Here is a 21,921-nt window from a genome sequence, read left to right on the forward strand (position 1 = left end):
GCGATGACACAGACTGAGTGACAACAGTGATGATGTTATCCTCCATGGCAATTAAAGATCATAGATGAAAAAATCTCTGCCCGTGTCTGGTTTTTGGTGATGTCCAAAAACAAGCCCCAAAATTGAGATTTTATGAACTGAAACCCATGGCACTGTGGTCCGAACCCAGCTGTCACTGAAATCTACAGAAAGGCTCCGATAAGCTTCAGCAGGGTCTGAACTGGGCTTTTACAGATTTAGTGACTGGCTACATGAGATAATGAATAAAATAATCCCTTCTGAAGTCAAATACATGGCAATGAAGTTAAACTGTGGAACCACAGGCAGTTTTATGATGACATTTTTGGCAGCATAGGGCCAAATCTAGCAGCTGCTGCAGGGCAGTGGGAATTTTGTCTTCTATAAACACAGGCACAAGAATACTAAATGTTCAGTTCTTTTACCCCTCTCACACTCCATCATACTTTATTCACAGAGGACTCCAAATAAAACCTGAGGGACCCCAGTCTCCATACAAGTACTATGTATTGTAAGTAAAAGTGGCCAAATCAATATATAACGATTTTTAATGTATATATATTTGCTATTTAAACCATTTGGAGATAGGCTGTATCAAATATATTTATATTCATCTATGCAGCAATTTAAAATATTAATGATGCACATGCATTTTTTATGTTATCTGAAGTTTTGCTCCCCCTTTAAATGGATCCTTCTATTTATTTTGCCCACTATAATACCATTAATTAGACACACTCTTCAATAGGCTCTTGTATCTCCGACACTTCAGAGATCTCTTAATAGCCTGTGACAGCAAAGGAAGGGAACTTTCTTAAACTTACCGTTTAGCAATTGCTACATAGCTTGCAGTTTTACCTGAGGTAACCAGAGCATGCTTTAGAGTTCTACAGCTATCTATTATGCCCAGAAAATCAACTGTAAATTCAAGTATTTCCATGTTAATAGCTGCCTCTCCACAAGGCTGGCAGTCAGAACAGACTTGTGAGTGCCAGAAAGCAATACACAACTACTAACGTTTGTATGTATTTAGTTTTAAGTGATAAAAAGATATCTATCTAATATCTATTAAAGAGTTAGCTGTTCAAAATCCCAGAAGCACTAAAACAAAATTTCAAAGACAAGCTGAGCCAGTCTTTCATAAAAAGTTCCTTTCAACCTTCAACCATCTTCAAAAAGCCTCAAACTGGACTCATTTACAATGTGCCTGGCAGGTCCCCCTTCTGTTTACAAAGCCACTGCTGAAGCTCTGGAATTCCTGCAGCTGAAAATAGTTGAGGCTGCAAGAATATTTTGACAAAGTACTCATTCTTGTCTTACACTCTCCTTGGCATCTGCTGTTGAATTTAGACAGAGACAGGATACTAGAAGGACATTTGGCCTGAATCAATATGGCCATTCTTATGTTCTTAGTGTTAGGTTATAGTGGTCTACAGTGATGCTCTGGAGCCTCCTTCCTGAATCCCCCCTGCATGCCTGCTGTGCTCTCCTAAGGATGGGGAAAAGTGTTCCTCAGCATCCAATCAACCCAGCCCTGGTCAATGTGTCTAGAGACACAAGAGAGGCCAAGAGAAAAAAGATAGTCATTCTGTTAAGGAGAGCACATGAACAACCACCACAGAAGGAGAAAGAGGAAAGAGAAATGCATTGTTTGGTCCTGTGAGCTTGATCCCTGTGGGACTGTCATCAAAGTTAAGGTGATACTTGGGGTGAGAAGACAATTTGAATTATTAGCTCCTGCCCCTACCCAGTACAGAGAATCATATAATCCTCCTTAAGCATTTAGAAAACCCATCCTTAAAAACATTAGGGCTTCCTAGCACTGCCCACACACACTTCCATTTCAGAGTGGCACAATGGAAGCCATCTACTCCCCTGTTTGGCCATGTTCCAACGCGGCCCTTTGGTTTCCATTGCTCTCGCTCCCCGGGGATGGGAATGCTCCTGCTGCACGTACAGACACCACTTACATTCCTTCTCATGCTCTCTCTATTCCCTAATTTTATTTGGGCATGCAAGCCAAATTAATTTCATCTTCTCTCACATGAAAAGCTATCCTGCTTCCCTTGCCAGTCTTTCTTGTACTTGTTTCAGTCTGAATTCATCCTTCATCTATATGGATGACCAGAGCTGCATCCAGGAGAGGAATCGCTAGTCCCTTGCATAAGGGCATTATTATTTTTCTGCTGTCATTCCTAATGCCTCCTCAGACTTCATTACCTTCTCACTGTTACATCAGCTGCGGACACCTGTGATCATTAACCAATATGCCTAAATCAGCACACACACCCCACCCCCCCCTCGAGCTGATGAGCTCCCAGATTTCAGTAGAAATTGTTAGCAGTCCTTCAGGGCAAGCCCTTGCATTAGTGCCATTTCTATTACTGTAGCCCTCAAGGTCCCACAGCTGCTCCCATCTGATGTTCTGATCTTCCTTTGTACAGATGATGGCTCTCAGCTTTGTGTAACCAGCCACTATGATTAGCATGCTCCTGCTTTCTGTGTCAAGGCTGCTAATAACACTAAATAAAATCTCTCCCAAAACTGGTCCCTTGAAGAACTTCCCTGGTGGCCTTCCCTGTACTCTGATAGCTCCCACTTCAACGCTAGCTACTGTTGTCTCATCAGTCTTCGTTAGCTGATGCATCTTACAGCTCCTTGTCTTCTTCAGCTTAACTAATAATTTCTCAGGGGACACCAATTCAGTTATTTACTCACGTCTAGACATTTTGCATTTACCAGTGTTCTTTCACCTAGACATTCAGACATTAGGTATCATGTCTGCATAAAACAGAGGGTGAGGGTTGTATCCAGAGGGCTGTATCCAAACATATCCCCATTTTGGGAGGAGTGTTGAATTTAAACGCACAGACAGCTGTTCCAGATTTCCCTGTCTTGGGAACAGTCAAGATATTTCAAGGTTCACCCTCCACGAAGGCAATACATGTTGTCTGGATTTACTCTAAAGTGAGTTTTAACTCAGGCCTTCAGGATTTGTTCCTCTAACATCTGAATGCTAATACTGAATTTTTGTTGTAGCGGGACTTTCTTAACATCTCAGTGTCAACTCTTGCAGCTATTGCAGTAACAAAAATTGATCACTTAATTCAGACGATCTAGCAGTGAACTCATTTAAGCTCCTCTCTTCTCTCTATCCCTCCTCCTCCTCCATACACACTGATGAGCAAATCATTTAGAGAGGTGTTTGTCTGCTGACTGTATGAATTTTACTCAGCAGGAAAATACATTCATCTAATTGCATTTCAAATGGTGAGGATCTGAATAAATGAACAAGTTCCTCTATGAATAGAGGAACTAATGAAGACTAGTTTTCTGTGGGTTTGTCTCCTGTGTTCCTCCATTTCCTACACTTCTGCTGTCCCCTCTTCTGCATAGTCCCTGTGACCGCACCTTGCCACATCCCACCTAACTTGTCCTCTCCAGCTGCCACTCCTTCCTTTCTCCCTGTTGGCTTGTGCGTGCTGGATGGCCAGCATTAGGCTCAGCTGGTTGGCGAGCCAGCACGCAATGGAGCAGGTAACTGCTGGCTTCACACCTTCATGGCCCAGCCTGCTTCTGCCCTGTTCCTCCTCCCAGTCCCAGGAGTCTTGCACAGAGCTCAGATATCTGAAGGCCTGTCCCTCTGTTAAATCTGATTGGAAATGGTCAATTAAATGGCCAATTAAAAAATGTATCTGGATGACTAGCAATGAGATGGTGTGATCATGTATGCTGCAGCCTCTCAGGAGGTGGCTAAATATCTCTTGGAGCACACATGTCAGAGCAAGTCCTGCTCACGGAGCTTGTCAGGCTTCACAGTTTTGAAGCACAACATTGTGCATAGCAGTCATTGCCACCACCAGCTACTGAGGACAGACAGGACATTTCCCGTATTAGCATTATGAGAGTGATTAGAGCCACCTAATTATAGCTGTGCAATGACAAAAATCTCAGCTCACAGATGTCAAGTTAGCCAAGCTTTTAAGTCTTTCATGTCCTGTGGCTTAGATTATTCCTGCTTTATAATTTTTCAGATCCATGTTATGATTTTATGTCCAATTAATTCTGTGGGAGGACAGCAGTTCTCAAATGAACATGGAGCAAATTCAGTCAGTAACAAATGGGCTGTTATGAGAGTTCAAGTCATTATTGCATTGTTAATATTTTCCAGTAGTTCAGGTCTAGTTTTTTTTTCTGTGATGCACGACATATTAAATACTTAGCAAATAGTTTAAAGGTCCTGTTCTGTTTTCAAAGCTGCTACTGTAGCAGTTTCAAAAAAAGTAATAATGACCCAAAAGGGACCAAAGAAGTTTTGACAACCCATGAATCTTCCCTCAGCACAGCAGATTTGCATATAGCGTAGCTAAGAGGTGGTTTTGACCCAAGCATTTATAATTAACTCTTAACTTGTCATATATAAAGAAAAGCTTTATTTTCATTTCAGTGTTTTTGTTGCAGTGTAATTCCAAGAAACACCAATTAGCTATCAAATGCTGACAACTTGCACTTATCACTGATTAGGGCTAGATATGAACTATAAACCTAGCACATTACCATAGTGCAACAGCTCATTACCAGTCTAGCTTTCCTAGCTAATCTTTTCTACTAATTTTTATTTAGGGACCTTCTAGCTAGCTCATCTGAAAATTACACACTAATGATCTGAGCAGAATTGAGAGCTTTAAATGGTAACATGGGAGAAAAAATAATTCTGTTTGATCTCTTTATGTCATGATAGATGCCATTTAATCAATTAGCACAGCAGAAGATACCATTCCATTTCAGACCTGGAAAATATAAAAGAAAACAGAAAAGGGTGAGAGCTTCACACATCTCTAGACCTTCTCCACCATGTAAAAGAGCATCATATATAGTATCAGAGAATGTTTAGGAGCACGGTCACTGAGACAGCAGATGAGACACTATTTCCTGTGGGTCTCCTACAAGTCTACCATAGGGGATTGCCAAGGATGTGACTGCTGCTAGTAGAGGGGACATGTCAGAGACAAGGTCACAGCACTGTGCACTATGTCCTGTGGAGATGTCAGGCAGCAAGGTGGCCCAACAGTTATCCTGGGGCGCCTGCTGCCAGTTAAGCCTCCAGAAGGTTTAACATGGGACGCTGGGCCCCTGGAGTACCCCAGAGTCACAAATGTGGCTTCCAATTATGTCTGCCTCCTTCTCTCCCAGCTGCTTGAGATTATGAAAGTATTTGAGATACTGCAGCCAGAATTCAGATTCTGAATAACCATGGACTAAAGATACTGCAGCAGTGACAATGAGTGCTTCACAGTTATTTGCCAGAACGATATGATAAATAAAAATTACTTCTGAAATATGTTGGAGATAAAGAAGGAAAAGAACAGGATGTTTCATAATGTTACTACTTGTTAATGAGTGCAAAGGATTAAAGATGGTAAGATGTAGGTAGGAACAGGTAGGAAAATGTATCTGATCCACATTCTGTAAAGCTTGTGTAAATTAAGGGCATCATGGGATATAAAAGTGACTGAGAGCAATGACAGAAATATTTGAGAAGCAGCACAAGATCACATTTAGGGGCTATCTCATTTCCTGCAATCTAACTGTGCTGGAGTTTCTTTTCTGAAGACTACGAGATTCACCCAACAATACCAATATCGTGCCCTGTGTTTACTGGTTCCTACTCTGAATGAGTCAAAAATAAAGATGGTCAAAATGCACATTAATGCCTCAAAAAACAAATTATGTCTCTAAATCAACCACTCAAACACATCCATTTCTGGTCTGTACTTCTGCAGTTCAAAACTTGGATAATGGCAGAACACAGTATACTGAGCGAGTTCTCAACACTCATCTAGCCCTGACCTTAAGACAATAAGTGCATAGCCTTTGATCTGCAAGAAGCTGGACCTTTTTCCTAAATATGGTGGTAGAGAATTTTTCTTCCTATTATGGGCAAAAGGAGCAAGAATCCCTCAGGAGTCCCTTTCTTGGAACCTGCACAGCAAGAGGAGTGAAGATTTGCCGCTCTCTGCCCATCTTTCTAGATCTCCCAAAATAATGTTCTCTCCTTAAATATGCAAAGGTTTGCAGATTTAACTGCCAGAAATGTTTCAATATGAACATAATCAGACCACGGGGCTGGGAGGTGTTCATTTACTATGAGAAAGGAGTCGGAAGGAAAGAGCACAGTACATATTCCTATTGCATATTTTAAGATTAACCAAGGAAAACTTACTCTCCTGTTCAGGTATTGCAAAATGCAGTGAAAGGTCATATGGGCAGCATATAATTTATAATGTCAGCATAGAATACTTAACTCTGTCCCTTTGTATTTAAGACAATAATCACTGGTAAATTTTATTAGTTGGTTTCTGGCACAATAGAATTGTACTTCCAAATTGTGTAGTCTTAAAAAGGAACTTACATGAAGCTCCAGTTAGTGGCACAATTAATGGGTAACACACAGAGAAAATACAGAATTCATTAGGTTTAATATGGATTACAGATTAGATATTAGTAGGAAACATTTGGATTCTTACATTTCTGGGAGATGAATTAAGGTGAAGCAATGCACTGGTAATACTTATCATGAAGCATACAGTTATTGGTTTTATATCTATATGGATATGAACATAAAATTATTAAGAAAGTTATTTGTGTTCTGAACTTAAGGTTTGTTTCAATAGAGAGATAACACAGCTGTTTAATGCATAAAATAGATGTGTAATTGCTAGTCAAAATGACTCTCACATACCCACACTATTACTGCTGGAGTTGAATATTACCTTACTATAATTTTATACACAGCCTGCAACATTCTTTATTCATAGCCTACAACTAAATGTTCCCTGTTGAAAAGATGTGGTGTTTTGTTGTTACTCTCTTCAGTTATCTATTGTTCCCTGGTCTTCAGTGAGAGGGATACCTTTAGCAACAGCAGAGTTTGCTCTCTGATTAGGCATCTGAACAGTTATTAGTGTGAAGCTGAGATTCCTTAAAAGAATCAGGTATTGCTCCACAGAGAAGCACCATTGATGGATGGAACCTGGCCAATAGAATTAAAAATGTATTTTTAAGGGTTATACTATCTTTTGCATGGGTGTAATATAATAGCATTATCAGAGAAAATTCAAAATCTTATGTATTAAACAATGTAAATTCTTCTCTAATCGAATGAGCCAATTTGTAAAGAAAACGTTATTGTGGTATCTGCTTCCAATAGCCAGTTATTGTCAAATATACATACTGACTTGCTTGTAATTCTTTGCTTTCATTGTCTTATCTCTCTGCGAAAAAAGATGTTTGGTAGAAAAGTTTAAGCAAAACTATGAATTTTCTTGGGAGGATGAAAAAATCCATTTCAATTTTCAGAGTACACCTAACAGATGTGATACTAGTAGAGACAAGGGGAGTTCTGCTACAGCACTGCAGAACCATCATGTCCCTGCCTGGACAAGCCCTGACCCTGCTGGAAAGACAGCTGACAGCCCCTGGGAGCATGTAGAGTAGAGAGACCCAAAGCATCACATTCAGATTCACAGCAGCCAGAGCCTTCCCCCAAACAACACCCTCATCGCCATGGGGCTCGCTGCACTGACATGAGCGTGGGGGAAGACATGGCACCTGCAGATGGACACAAAGCACTTCGCCAGTTGTGTAACCTACTTGATGTTTATGTCTGACATACACATAAATGATTCCGGGCAAAGGAGCCCACAGAGGACTGCAATCAAGAGTAGCTCAAAACCAAAAAAACCACTGATTATAGTGCCATTACACAGCACATAGCCATCCAAAATGGCAGTAGTCACCTAACAAGAGAAAAGAAAATCTGTTACCAGCTTAACAGGCTTATTTTATATTCTGTATGATGCAAAGATCCTAAAGGTTGCCAAAGCACACCCTCACTTTTTCTGTAAAACACACGCCACAGTAAGCAGCCTCAACCCTTGGCTGACAAAAACATAGGAGCGTTTCACAAATCTCACTGGAGCATGATGTGGTAGGGTGCCAACTGGTCGTCTTTCACAGACATGTATTTTCAGAGTCCAATCTTATTCAGCTTTGGTCTTCCATCAGCCGCTCTTTCACATCAGTGTAAACTATTGTAACTACAGCAGTTACCCTCAGTTCCCTTTAGACATGAGAAGAACTGTCCTCCATTACTCCAGCAACGTCCACACATGAGAGAGATCAGCAGGATTCAGGAGGTGCACGTCGGCATGGTCTGACTGAGTACACAGAGCTCCTAGAATACTCTCTCTCCCTCTCTGAAAAAGTGCAGTTATTTCTCTAACACCATACCTTTGGAAATATTTTTTTTTGTTACGCAGTACATGCCAACTGGGTAGCAGATCTGGATACTGCATCTAATTCCTGTCCTCTTGCACAGGCGTGTAACTTCAAAGCACATCACACAGAGCCTGTGAAAACTGTTGTTTGCAAGAGAGAGGAAACGCATTCTAGGAGCACAAAAGATTCTGCTACTCTGTTTATAGCTGGAGGCAGACATGAAAATTGTGTTCAATCCTTAAAAGACTGCTCCAAGGAGATTCAGGTCCCACTTGCACAGAGATGATGAGGTGCTTCTAACAGCTCACCTTGTAAGTGGCTTCCCTCGTTTGTTCTCCGGCTGTCTCTGAGTTGAGCGGCGCCGGTGCCTAGTGCGGTCTGAGCTGCCTGAAGAGACTGGCACACGCGACATGGGAGCTATGTAAGACCCCTGCCCTCTGGAGCTCCCACTGAAGGCAGGCAGGACACCCAGGAAAGCTGCAGGCTGTGCAAGCTGCCTACTGCGAGGGCAGCAGGAGAGAGACTACAATCAGCGAGAGCACCCACTCCTGCAGAGTGTAATACGTTATGCATCCTTTTCCGAGCCCCAAAATCCCTTCACGCCTATGACAGCTCCCAACTTTCTCCTTTTGTTCTACTTATAGAGACTGAAGACTGTATCTCCATAGCTCCCAGGTTTGTAACAGCACCCAAAACAGACGCCGCCATCATTCTGCTACCCAGCTCTCTGCTCCTCAAAACCAGCCGTACCAAAGGGAGCCAGAAGGGCTGATGTTTCTGACAGTATGGACATACATTTTGTCATTGATTTTCAAAATGAGTGAAGCTTTATTTCTGCCCAAGAGCACAAACTAAGGAATAGGGAGAGAAACAATTTAGTAACTCCCCCCACTCCTCAAAAATAACCTATTGGAAAATAATTTTAAATATGGCAGGCAGAACAGTTTTGCTGATGGGGTAATGAGACAAAATACAGCTAAAACAGTTAAACCTGCCGTCTGAAATTAATTTTACTGTCTTGTCACATATTGCTAGAAAGCATGTCACCTGATGGCATTTATAAACAAACAAAATTTTTAAAATTAAAATAATCTAACAAGTTCGTTCTGCAGCAGGAGAGGTAATTTTAATATTTCAGAAGATAGTCCTAACCAGCCTGCTTAACTCTAAAAAGTCAATGCACATTTTAAAAAATTCACTTCACATCTGTTCATTGTGTACAGGCCTGGAGGCAACCACCAGCCAGAAAACTTTGATCATCCAGCAGAAGCTAGCTGGTATCTGAAGAGCACAAGAGGATTGTCTTCATTGCTTTCCTCTCAAACACGTTGTGAAAATAAGAACTCCAATACAAGTTTGTATGGAAAAAAACACCTTGCAGTTGCAATGCCATTCAAATGCTCTTGAAGCAATAAGACAAACTAGCTGAAATATTCTTCATTTACAACCACACAATTCTCTTCAAAGGTTCTAGGGCCTGTCACTCCATTGAGGGGGTGGCATTAAATAGAGTCCAAGAAAAGAAACAGTATGAAGAAAAATTGTTCAATTATTTGCCAAAATGTAAACCAAACTTTTGTTTATTTTTAAGTTAAGGTTGCAAACACTATTTATATACATTGAAGAGGAAAATCAAATAGTCCTGCTTGTGCCACTTCAGTAGTCACAAATCCCTATTTAGGTGGCAAGTTCCTGTATAACCTTCTTGAGCTCCAAATTCATGGTCACAGACCGATTTGCAACCAGTCAATAGATGATTGTACATTTCCAGTTTTCACATTCACCAATTCCATCAGTCACGTCCCTTGCAATCCCAAACAAACTCAACACTAGGTGACACTTAACCACATACTGCCTCTTTCAACAAATAAGCTGTTAAGCATCAAACACTGAACATGAACTACGGTATACAATATCCCTTAGCAAGGATTTGAGGATTATCTCATCTAATTAGATATAAGCATGTTTTCTAATCTGTAGGCTTAAGCCAAAGCCTAATAAAAAGATTTCCATTGACTTACACTGAGTTTTGGATCAAGCACTGGGAGAACTTGATTTTGCAATTCAAAGAGAAAGAGACCTTAAAAAAAAAGTGTAACTAAATGATGACGGAAGAAAAGTGGTTAACTGAGTTAAATCATCTGGTACAGAAATGGACTGGACAACCCATCTGCTGCTAGGGTCGAGTTTTGAGAAAGACACCGCTGAGAGTTTCTGGATTTCTTTGACGCCATGCAAGTGTAACAATCAGCCAACTGCTCGTTTTCAGATTCCTAAAAGCAGAGGAGATTCTAGTAGACACACTAGAACATATTTTATTGTTTATTTGTATAACTGCCTGCCATGTACAAACACTTTCCAAACAAGGATGAAGATAAATTATCAAAATGGAAGTATAGCTATTGAAAATTGTTAAAGATTTGACCCCAGGACTCTGCACTGAAATTACTTAAGCCTAGCCCCTAACCAATCTGAAACTGTTTATTATATAAATCTTAATTAATATTTGTTAGTTACATGTTTATTTCATTTTTAAATCATTCTACCAATGAAGTGTTCACTTCAGCTCTTGGAAAGTTATTCCATTGACTAACAGGAATCACTGTTAGCATGCTTTCAAGTTTATATTCCTCTGTCTCATTACTTAAGGATAAGAAATCATTCTGCCACTTTGTCTCACCAGAAACAATTCTCTCCTCCTATGTGTATTCACATCCTTGAAATACTACAGAGTAGTCATCTCCCCTTTCAGAGGTCTCCTCTTCCCTGCAAGCTATGAAGCTTTATTTCTGTCACGGTGTTCTTCCAGGTGAGTAACCCTTTCATCTCAGACTATTCATAATTCTTCTTGCTTCTCTTTTAAATTTTCTCCGGGCTGTAACCTCTTCTTAGTGATGAGATGCTCAACTCTGAACAAGGGGCTACATACTGGCACTATACAAAGAAAAGCTATTTTCTTTGGTCGTCTGCAGTGGGATGTCTCTGCTCTCTTGCCCTGAGCCACACTGGTTTTGTGCAGGGAAAGAAGAATCGGTAGGGAAACAAAAGTTAATTTCACAGATGTCCTGGTTTCGGCTGGGACAGAGTTAACTTTCTTTTTAGTAGCTGGTACAGAGCTGTGCTTTGGATTTAGTGTGAGAATGATGTTGATAACACGCTGATGTTTTAGTTGTTGCTAAGTAGCGCTTATCGTAAGCCAAGGACTTTTCAGTTTCCAATGCTCTGCCACCAAGCAGGTGTGCAAGAAGCTGGGAGGGAGCAGAGCCGGGGCAGCTGACCTGACCTAGCCAAAGGGGTATTCCATACCATGGAATGTCATGCCTAGTATATAAACAGGGGGGAGTTGGCCGGGAGGGGCGGATCGCGGCTCGGGAACTAACTGGGCATCGGTCAGCGGGTGGTGAGCAATTGCATTGTGCATCACTGTTTTTTTTTCTCCCCCCCTCCCCTTCCTTTTTTTGTTATATTCCTTTTCATTACTATTATTATTATTATTATATTTCATTATTACTATTGTTAGTATTATATTTTACTTTAGTTATTAAACTGTTCTTATCTCAACCCACGAGTTTTACCTTTTTTTTTCCCCTTTCCTCCTCCTCACCCTGCTGGGAGGGGGGAGGGGGAAGCAGCTGCGTGGTGCTGAGTTGCTGACCGGGGGTAAACCACGACAACAGATCATATCCATATGCAACTATTCAAGAAACTGGAGATAACCAAAAACATGAAGTAAGGCTAATAAATATTACTACATGCTTTTTGATAATTTGCTGCATTGCACAAAAGCTAGTTATTCCAAGAATATGACTATTTAAAAATTGTTCAATTATACATGAAATGAATTATCACCACATTTCCATGAGAGAAAATGTATTAATGTTCAATTGAGCCTGAACTAGTAGTGGAACAGGTGAGAATAAACTCCTGGATACCCTGACTGAAGGTTCAAAACGGCATTTTAATGAATTAAGTACAGATTCATTTGTATATGAAATCACCATAATGGCCTATTTGGGTCCCACTCAAATTATATTTCAGTAATAACTGCATGCTACTGGATTGCTTGTTCATTACCAGTCATGTCTGTGCTGGCCCGGGACCAAAGTAGTGTCCTTCCATGATGCAGCTATCTGCTGCTGATAGGAATGGTTATTTGAATGCAATTACTAATTGCTGTTAAATCTGACTATAAACCACAAGCACTTCCCTTCTCATTTCATTTTGCAGTCCATCATTATTTGCTTGTTACAGTATCTGTAAAGCGGTAATTTGTTGAGTGGTTCAAAGAGCATTGAAAGAGCTAGCTCATGAGGCCCGATTCTTCCCACTTGAACACTTGTGCAGAATGGAGCCATGTCAACTGAGGTCTGTTGTAAAACTGGTGTAACAGGGGATCAGGCTCAGTGAACACAACACACTCGCTTACATCCACTACACATGCACACAGACACCTCTGCTCCAATAATTATCACGTTGCCAGTCTGGCAGGACTGAGTTGAAAACCCAAAGCTGGGGAATGGCAGCTCCACTGAAGCTTTCCTTGAGGATTTTGTCTACTATCTCTCATTAACTTGATGATGAAACACAGTACTGTAAGACATGTGCAGATAAAGCTCAAATCTGCACTATCAGCTGTACAAACTGTCCTACAATAAAGTGCATTGTTGATGAACACTACAACAGCGATTGCTGGAGCATACAAAATCTGTTATCCTCATGCTCCTGAGTTGCAGATTAAATGCAATAAGTTTTCCTACATTCACAGACTGTGCATCCTTGATTCCATCTATTTTATGTAGTTCCCTGGAATAAAGAAGAAAACCGTCAGAAATTCAACCTAGTAAAACTGTCAGCTACAGAAAAACCCCAAAGGTGAAAGTAATTGCCAGATGCTCCAAGTCCTCATTATATCTGTGCTGACAGTGTTTCAGTGCTCTTGCTGGCAACTGCATTGCTCTTCCATGTTGCCAAAACACTCTGGCTAGTGTCAAAGAGCATGCACCTAAGGCCAGGTCCTCAGCTGGTATAATATGGCATAGCTCCAGTGGCTTCAGTGTCTGTTAGCCAGTCCTGGCTGCCAACATCATGGAAAAATTTTTTTGTTCCTGAGCAGCTCACGTTTTTGATAGCTAATTAGGAACTATTTCACATTCAACAAAATCTCTATTGACCGCTCTCCTACAATTGGATCATTCAGGGGTATTTCTTAGGCTTATTCCTCTTTTTGAATGGGCTCATTTCTTTTTCTCTTTTGCTTCCCAGTTCTTCTCTGTGGATTGTTGTCTCCTCTACACGTTATCTCAGTGTCTCTCAGAGCTCTCCCATTCATTTTGGGCCATTTCCCAGTGCTGTGATTCTGTTTCAGCTGTCACTCATGTCCTCATTTTCATTCTTTATTTCCCCTTCTCCTGCTCTCACGTTTCCATAAGTAAAACAGCAAAACAGTTCTTCACCCACTTCTAATATATTCAATACTAAATTAACACAGAAAGATTGGAGATGCCAAAGGCAGCACCAGATTTTTTCTGAAGTTTTCTGTGGTCTTTGTACCATCTTCTCATTGAGGAGAAGCAAAAGCAAGGAACAGAAGACTAGTAGATGCAGCAGTGGAAAGCAAAAGTGATAGAAATCTCTCAATAAAAAAAAAGAAAAATTAGGTTTAGGCACTGATGAAGTAACCATTAAACAGATTGCTCATTGGGCATATAGTTCAATTTTGGCATTAAATTCTTAGGCCTAGTAAGCAGATATGGTTGTGTGAATCCCACAAAACTAAGACTTAGTACGAGCTCGTAAATAAGGATAAAATCCCCAGTACTAATACTAGTTATTGTACAAGAATTGTATTGTGAACCGGTTTTTAGCTTTCCTTATCTCCTTCTGAAAAGTTTTCACTGACATTTCTTCTGAGAAAAATAATCTAACTCATGCTATAAATGCAAAGGCAAGACCTATAAACAAAAGATACCTGGGATCCCAGTTCTCTTCACACACAGTTTTTTTACACAGATGAAACAACTGCAGATAGATACACTGATTTAACCAAGAAAAGAATCTGAATTACTGGATCCATCCAAACCTCATTTTCATTTTTACTCCAACAATTAACTAACAATTTAAAGAAAATATCTGATATACAGCATATTCTTTAGGCTCGTCTTTTATACCAAAATACTATAATCCAACACTTTCCCCTTTCTCCTTTTCACTTTAAAGCAATATAGTCTACCCTTGACCAAAAAGCCTCAGATTTTGCATCCCATTAGGACCACCTATGTGAGTCCTTAACTCTAAAAAAAGTGAAAAAATAAGGTAACAGAGTCCTAGCAACAGTTAAAAGGTAAGTAGTGCTTTTTGCCAAGTCGGAATGCCCTTTACAAAGTCCTACTTGAATTTTTTCTAGCTCAGTTTTATAAATAGGAATAAATAAATAAATACAGAAATAAATTATTTTCCAAAGGTCATGCAGATAGAAAGAATGGATTAGCCCATGGTTTAAGCACCAAATTAGATCTTAAAACATGGTGGCTCTGCCACTAAGCCTCTTGTGCAACGTTGCACCAGTCACTTAATATCATTTCATTTTCTACAGATAGGAGTAAAAAAAAACAATACCAGCATGTAAGATCTGGGAGGAACTGCAACCGTATGACAGAGAAGCAGAAGTGCCAAGAATAAAATTCATGCTTTTGACTCACGCCCATCTATTTTACAGACAAGACTCTCTCCTTGGATAAGCATAAGTATGTAGTTCAAAATATAGGATGCCTCCAGAAACACTAGCACGTTGGGATAGCACATTAAGAGAGAAGCCTATTAAATAAAACAAGCAACAATTTCTGAAAGAGAAATTCATACAGCCTTGCACTTTTCTAAACAGTTTTCTTACATTCTCATAGTCATTAAAATGTATAAAAATGATTATTTCCAAAACAGCATTACCATGAATTATCACCACCCCTGTTGCCTAGCAACTGGAGTCATTTTTGAATAGTGAGCTATATAAACCAATATCTGGAGTTCGTGTAAATGGGTATTCATCTGAGGGTTTAAAATACATTCATCTTGGAAATCAGAGGCAGATAATGCAGCACTAATGTAAAGCTGAAATGCTTTTAAAAAAATAAAATGGCACTAACAATTACTACAGCTTAGCAAAATCCTCCTCCTGTAGCAGTTCTGAGCCCTGTCAAACTTGGTCAGGGCAGGAGTTGACTCCCTTGCTCTTCCTTGGGCTTGCAAGTGCTCCTTTCCAATTTTTATGAAGATATTTGACATTCCTGCAGAGAAAATAATTCTGGCCCAGTCTTTTGAGGGATTTGCTTGTAACTCAAGAGCAAAAGAAACTGGTGACATTAAATGGCAATGTATTTAAGTCAAATTAAAAATGCTATTTTTATATAATACTGAGCTGGAAGAACTCACTGGTTCATACCATGACAGAATGATGAGCTTAGTAAGGTTCAAAATAGGTCTGGACATTAATAATGACAAAGAGATAACACACTGAGATATTAGATAGAGATTATAAGTACATATATGAAAGATACAAACTCCTAGAAATCACGGCCTGGTCACTCATTAGCTGCATGTGGTTGCCCATTATAGGGATTCTTGCCCATTCTTCAGACCCATGTGGAATTTAACTTGAATGCAGGACAAGATCTCAAACCATATCAACCTGTATTGTTTCATGTCTGAGAATTTCTACATTACTTTCCTACAACTTTGGTAGACAAGTTCCTGCTAAAGCTAGTGTCAATCTGTGTTACTATTCCCAAAATGGGGGCGGGGGGGGGGGGGGGGTATGGGGGTGTTCCCAAGGGAGAAAGATTCCAACTTAATGGCTTCCAAGACTTAGCCTTATGGGTAAGAAAAAAAAGTGCAAAATGTGCTGAAGAGCAGCATGTGTTTTTCATAGAGACTGCAGGCAGAGAGGCAAATTCATCCCTGGCATAAACACACAGCCCACTGAAGGCAATGCAGTAGCATCTGCTTATACCAGCTATGAATCTGAACAAGCTTTTCCCTACAACTACTACCTGTGGAGATAAAGCTGGATACAGCACTGAAGGAAGTTTAAGAGCCTGCAGCGTCTCAGAGTTTAGAGAACTAAATTTCTGCAGTAAGAGAAAACCTGATGTCTATGAAATTGTGAGTTTCTGAGCTCCCAGGAAGCCATGCAGTGCCTACTGACAGGCTGCCATAAAATACTTAATGGCTGTTTAATAGCTCAGATAAAGAAAAGATGCTCTATTTTGTCTACTGCTCTATGGCAATTTGCTGAGACCACACACAAAATGTGCACTGCTGTCAAATAAGAAAACACTTCCATTGTTTTCCTTTGGTCCCACTCAAAAAAGGCAGTTAAAAAATTTTAATTTTATCTTTAATAATGAAAGAGAACACCCCTAAAGAAAGGGAAATTATCTCAGCTAGATAGGCTAGCCGCTGCTCTAAACAAGAGGTGCTACTGAACACATATCACATCAGTCTATGGGATGCTCAGCCTCTTCTACAATGCAGCACATGCCCACCCCTCTCCTTCCTCTCTTCTCCACCAAGGAGCAGCACACACCTGTACTGCCAGATCACTGAGCAAATAGTGTTTGTGCTCACCCAGCCACCAAGACTCTTATTTCCACTGCTCGTGAATAGATCACATTTGGGAAAAAATGCTTTCTGCGCTCTTCTCAGCAGGAAGCGAACAGAATTTGCTCCAAAATATGCCAGTATGTTTTTCAAATTACATTTTAAAAGTCCTCCTTAGAAACAGAGACATTGCCTCTGATTTACAGATGACCAATCACTTCCCTATATTTATAGTCTGTACTATCTGCTCTTATAGGGGCGAATTCAAGAGGAGATGCTGGCCTGAAGAGAGCTTTTATCTTCTTTCAGCAGTACAGAAACATTGATGAGAAAGTGTGCTGGCACCTCTGGCTGTGTAAGCTCAGAAGTGCAACAGCTGGGAATCACAGAAGAAAGATTGGTAGTGCAGCAAGTAGAAGACATGTTTGGTAATGCTTTTCTCCCAGTCAGGCATTGCCAGGAAAGACAGCTGTTGTCTTTGGTAACTATTCCTTGTATGTTCAATTCTAGCCTAGGGAGCATCATTAACATCATTTTTCTATTCCTACAGTTTGCCTTCCCTTCAGTCCATAAAAACCGACAGGAAGGAAGACAGCGTTTTGATAAGCATAGTTTGAGCTACACTTTGTGAAGTGCAGAGTTCAAGCTACTTTCACACTACGACTAGGTGCGTGATCCACAAAACATTTCATGAATATTTATATGTACAAATTTGGTTGGCTTTTAACTGAGTTCCAGTCTGACTGAATTCCAGGAACACGAATATTTCCAGAGAACATGTTCTGGACTGCCAAATAATTTTGGAAAAATCAATTTTAGAAGAAAAATAAAATTAAAACCAAACTCAATTCATCTTTATTTTCCAAAATGAAGACAAAACCAAAGAAGTAAAACTTGTCAATACCTTGCAATCTTGAATGAATATGAGAAAATAATCATGTTTGTAGCCTTTACCATGATAAAAAGGGTAAAATGTATGGACTGAAATATGCTCTGTGAATGACTTGGTTCGTTTTTCATGTCATCCTGTTGTTCCTAACTCCAGATCTCATATACATGTCCTTCATGAATGGTGACATTCATTAGCGGTTCGATTACAAGATGCTACAGTAAGCCATTCCTGTGATGCTAGTTGCTACTCCCTAGGCTTTAGGCTAGAGAAAAGCAATACTGTCCACAAAATCAGAAACTTCTCAATAGGAAGGCTGTATGACTGTCTGGGTTGGGTAATGAATCCAAACTTGCTTTCAGACCTGCACACATGACAAATGGGGTGAGACAACGATGAAGACAAATGAGTACAAAACATACCCACTAGGTGAGCAATTCCTCTAATTTCCCAGAAGCTACCTGCAGTAGCAAAGGCCACTTGTCTAGTGTGACAAATAGGGCCCACTTGTTTTTTGCAAGTGAAAGGCTGACACTGAGATTCAAACCGTACAAAAATAAAATGCAAAGTAAGCTTGGATCACAGAAAGAATCTCATGACAAACATGCATGCCCATTGTGACATATATTTTCAAGACACTAAATTCCACACAATGGACAGCAAAATAATTTTCTCTATAGTGCTGCACTATGGCAGCAACATTTGTCTCTGTGGAGCAAATATGAAACTGGCTCTCAGATGCTTTGAAACACTAAAAAAAATCTTTGAACAGTACTGGAAAACAAAATCCTAATGTGCTGAACTTTGAGCCTTAAGATCTTCAAGACACCTGGGTCCTATTTCAGCAGGCTTCTTCCTTTGAAACCTGAATGTCAAATACAGTGTAGCTACCAGATGTAAGGTTAGATCAGGTGTCACTGAACCTTAGGCAGGTTTTGCCATACCTCAAGAGGGCTGCACTGACCCCAGCAGACTCTCTCCCTGCTTACCCCAAGTCTGCCTCAGGCCCAGACAAGCAAACTGCTTGCTAGCATCCTCTCATTAGGTGCAACACAGAATACCACTTACTTGTACGGGATGTGTTTGCTTCCATTAACAAGGGCGAGGATGACATTGCCCAGTGCTGACAATGAGAGACAGAGGCCAGAGCTTCCCTCCCGGTTTTTGCTGAGCACTTTCACGCAGCTACCCAGGTCAATAAGGTGCAAGCGGCTGCGACCTCCAGACACTGCCGTAAACAAAGAAAGCAAAGAGTTAGCATGTGCCTCCAAAAGCAGCTTCCCAGGAAAGCAAAAGACTCGCCACGACTTGCAAAGAGGAAACAATCCAGAAACCTTTCCTAATTCATGTTAGCAGTAACAAACTGTAGGGGTCCTGTTAACTCACTGTCAGCCTTTATTGCTGTACATTGCTATCCACTCCAGACTTGCTCAAAAATTGCCAGGGCTTTCAGTACTCATCTGCTCCTGCAGGTTGAACTCTGTGAGAGTCACTACTGTGCTTTTTTTTTTTTTTTTTTTTAAATATAGCCCTATTAGCCTGTACCTGAGTTGGCTCTGTTTCTGTCTCTGTCATTACTGTTCCTCTGTCCAAAAAACTACAGGCTGGGAATTGCTGCTTGGTGAGCAGTGATCCTGTGGCAGCTTCTCTTATCTTTCCCATCTTGAATACTGGATCTTCAGAAGAATCTGTGGCGTCTGTGGGACGTTCAACTTTGCTTTAAGTCTATACAATTTCACATTATCATTTGGGCTAAGAAAAGGTTTGCCATGCCATGGGTAATGGATTGTGGACAAGCTGCTCTGTTCTGAAAATAGTTTCTGTAAAACTGGCAGTGGATCTGGATGTTTTTTTTCTTGTTTACTCTGTATCAACACACTACCTTTAAAGTGAAAAGATGCTACCGTTGAAACACCAAGATTAACAGACAGTTGCTGTCTTTAAAAGCCTATGGTTCCTTATGAACCCAGGATAGGGACTATGTAGACTTTACAGAAGTGCTTCTAATTCTCTATTATCTCAAGACAATTTCCTAGCTGGTTTTTTTGCATCTGATCTTTGACCAATCCTCTCTATTCTCAAGAGTTAGTTTAGAAGCAATCCGTAGGAAAAGGCAGTTTTATTTCTAGGATCTTAACTCAAAAGTTAAGAGTGCTATTTGAGAACACAAACATAACTTAAACAGGAGTGGAAATACTTTCACATCTGAGTTTACCTCTATGCAAATATATTCACAGCCATTTTGACACAGCACCTCAACTTATGCATCTGGTAAAAAAAAGTATTAGTGTGGGGGGGGGACCAGTTCACAAGCAAAGACGGTGATGGGAGCAACTACATGATGGGGACCTTAGAAAAGACATTTCCAGACACATTTCATTGCTTTGGAAATGTCTTACTAACCACAAGCATGTTTTTTCAATGACCCTGCATTCAGTAGCTGTGGTACCATGCCATGGTATACAGGCATGTAGGTGCCATAGGACATAGAAGGAAATAAGTTTACATAGATATGTGAAGAAGACACTTGTAAAACTTCTACATATTGACAAAAAGGTGATACACAATCATATCATTTTGCAGATTTGCTCATAGAAAGAAAGTCTACTATGAAAAATGTGTATAAATTTAGAAAACATACAGCTACTAAAGGTATATTTAACTATTAGCTGTAACTTAAAACATGTTAACCTACACTGAAAAAATAAGGAGAGAGATATTTCATTCTGCAAGCACTGCAAAACACAGGGCTCACTGCTTATTGCTACTACCTGGTGTCTTGCATGACACAAAACTTTCTATAAAAATATAAAGCCTTTCTGTAGAATACGTTATGTATAATTCTATAATTCTGTTTCAGTTGTAGGTGATAGCTAATTAAAATGAAAAACAATAAAACTATGAGTAGATTATTATGATAAAAGAAAAAAGAAACATGAATAAAGAGAAGAAGAAGAGAAGAAAATAAAAGCAAAGCAGAGAGAAAAATAAAGAAGGAAGAAAGAAGAAAGAGAGAAGAAGAAAGAGAGAAGACTTTTTCTGTGAAAGTGGTTTATGCTATGGGATTTGAGAATAATATTAAAAAAATGTAGCCAGCATCTCTGCCAACAATTGTTAAAATACAGTAACTTCTGCTTCTTTTAAGTCTTGTTAGTGCTTCAGCTACATCAGGTATTAGGCAACACAGGACTTCCAGTATACTGCAATATTGGTTAAGTCATGCTGAGTATCACAAAACAGAAGTGAAGAATAAATGTCTGATTAAAACTAATATCGGTGACTAGACATTCAAAACGCTGTAACAGTCCTCAGATTATACGACAACCCATTAAACATGTCCATGGAAGTTTCATCACTGTGCTCTCAGTAGTGGGAAGTGGTAGGATACTTCTCATGGGGAAGTTTTCACATGCATTATGGGCTCCTGCACTCGCTGCAGAAAGTCAGGCTTCCCTGGGGAACCGTCCAGGCAGCTGCACCTTCACCTCCTCTGAACTACTCATGGAGGAGCTTTGCCTCCCCTCTAAGTGTCCTTAAAACTCTTAGACTTAGGAGTCCCTGACTCCTCTAAGACTGCTACCCTCAGAAGGCTGAAATTACCTTTTTTGAGTATCCCCCAATGATTTACTTAGAAAAACAAAGAAATGTGTTTAGTTGCTACCGAAAATGACTGCAGGCAACTTTACTGAATTATCTATAATAAATATATCTGTTGCTAAGATTACCAGACATCGGGGAAACAAAAGAAAATGAAAGAAATCACTACCCTTCAAAATCTTAGTCATACTGTTTCCACACATGTTCCTATTACACAGGCTGAGGAAATCCAGAATAAGAGAAGTTATCAGATCTTTCCTTCTTATTTAATTTACAGGTCAAAGTAAGACATTTTTAGGATGGCAGATCCACTTGCTTGATCTGAAAATGAAGTTATTTGTTAGGCAAGTTCTCCACTAATGTGCCTGGCAACTATAGAAAGAAGAAGAGATGTGGAACATCCTAACACTTGTTTTTGTCTACGGCCACAGAGGCTTTTCAGAGCTGACAGCTGAAAAATGACTGTGCCAGTTCTGCCACAATGCCATTTATTTCAGTGGTGCTAAGCCTACTTCATGACATTCCTGGTAATGAATCTAACAAGG

The 21,921-nt window shown here is 40.0% G+C and overlaps 1 protein-coding gene across 1 annotated transcript in view; it reads right to left on the reverse strand.

The window, feature by feature from the left end:
• KIF26B (kinesin family member 26B) overlaps nucleotides 1–21,921 on the reverse strand; it is a 300,765-nt gene that overhangs the window by 32,905 nt on the left and 245,939 nt on the right. Inside the window, exon 10 of the mRNA XM_050895026.1 lies at nucleotides 18,848–19,007. Coding sequence (XP_050750983.1) covers nucleotides 18,848–19,007 — 160 coding nt within the window. The remainder of the gene's footprint in view (nucleotides 1–18,847; nucleotides 19,008–21,921) is intronic.

The sequence above is a fragment of the Gymnogyps californianus genome, chromosome 3, assembly GCF_018139145.2.
Source record: "Gymnogyps californianus isolate 813 chromosome 3, ASM1813914v2, whole genome shotgun sequence".
In the NCBI taxonomy this organism is placed as follows: domain Eukaryota; kingdom Metazoa; phylum Chordata; class Aves; order Accipitriformes; family Cathartidae; genus Gymnogyps; species Gymnogyps californianus.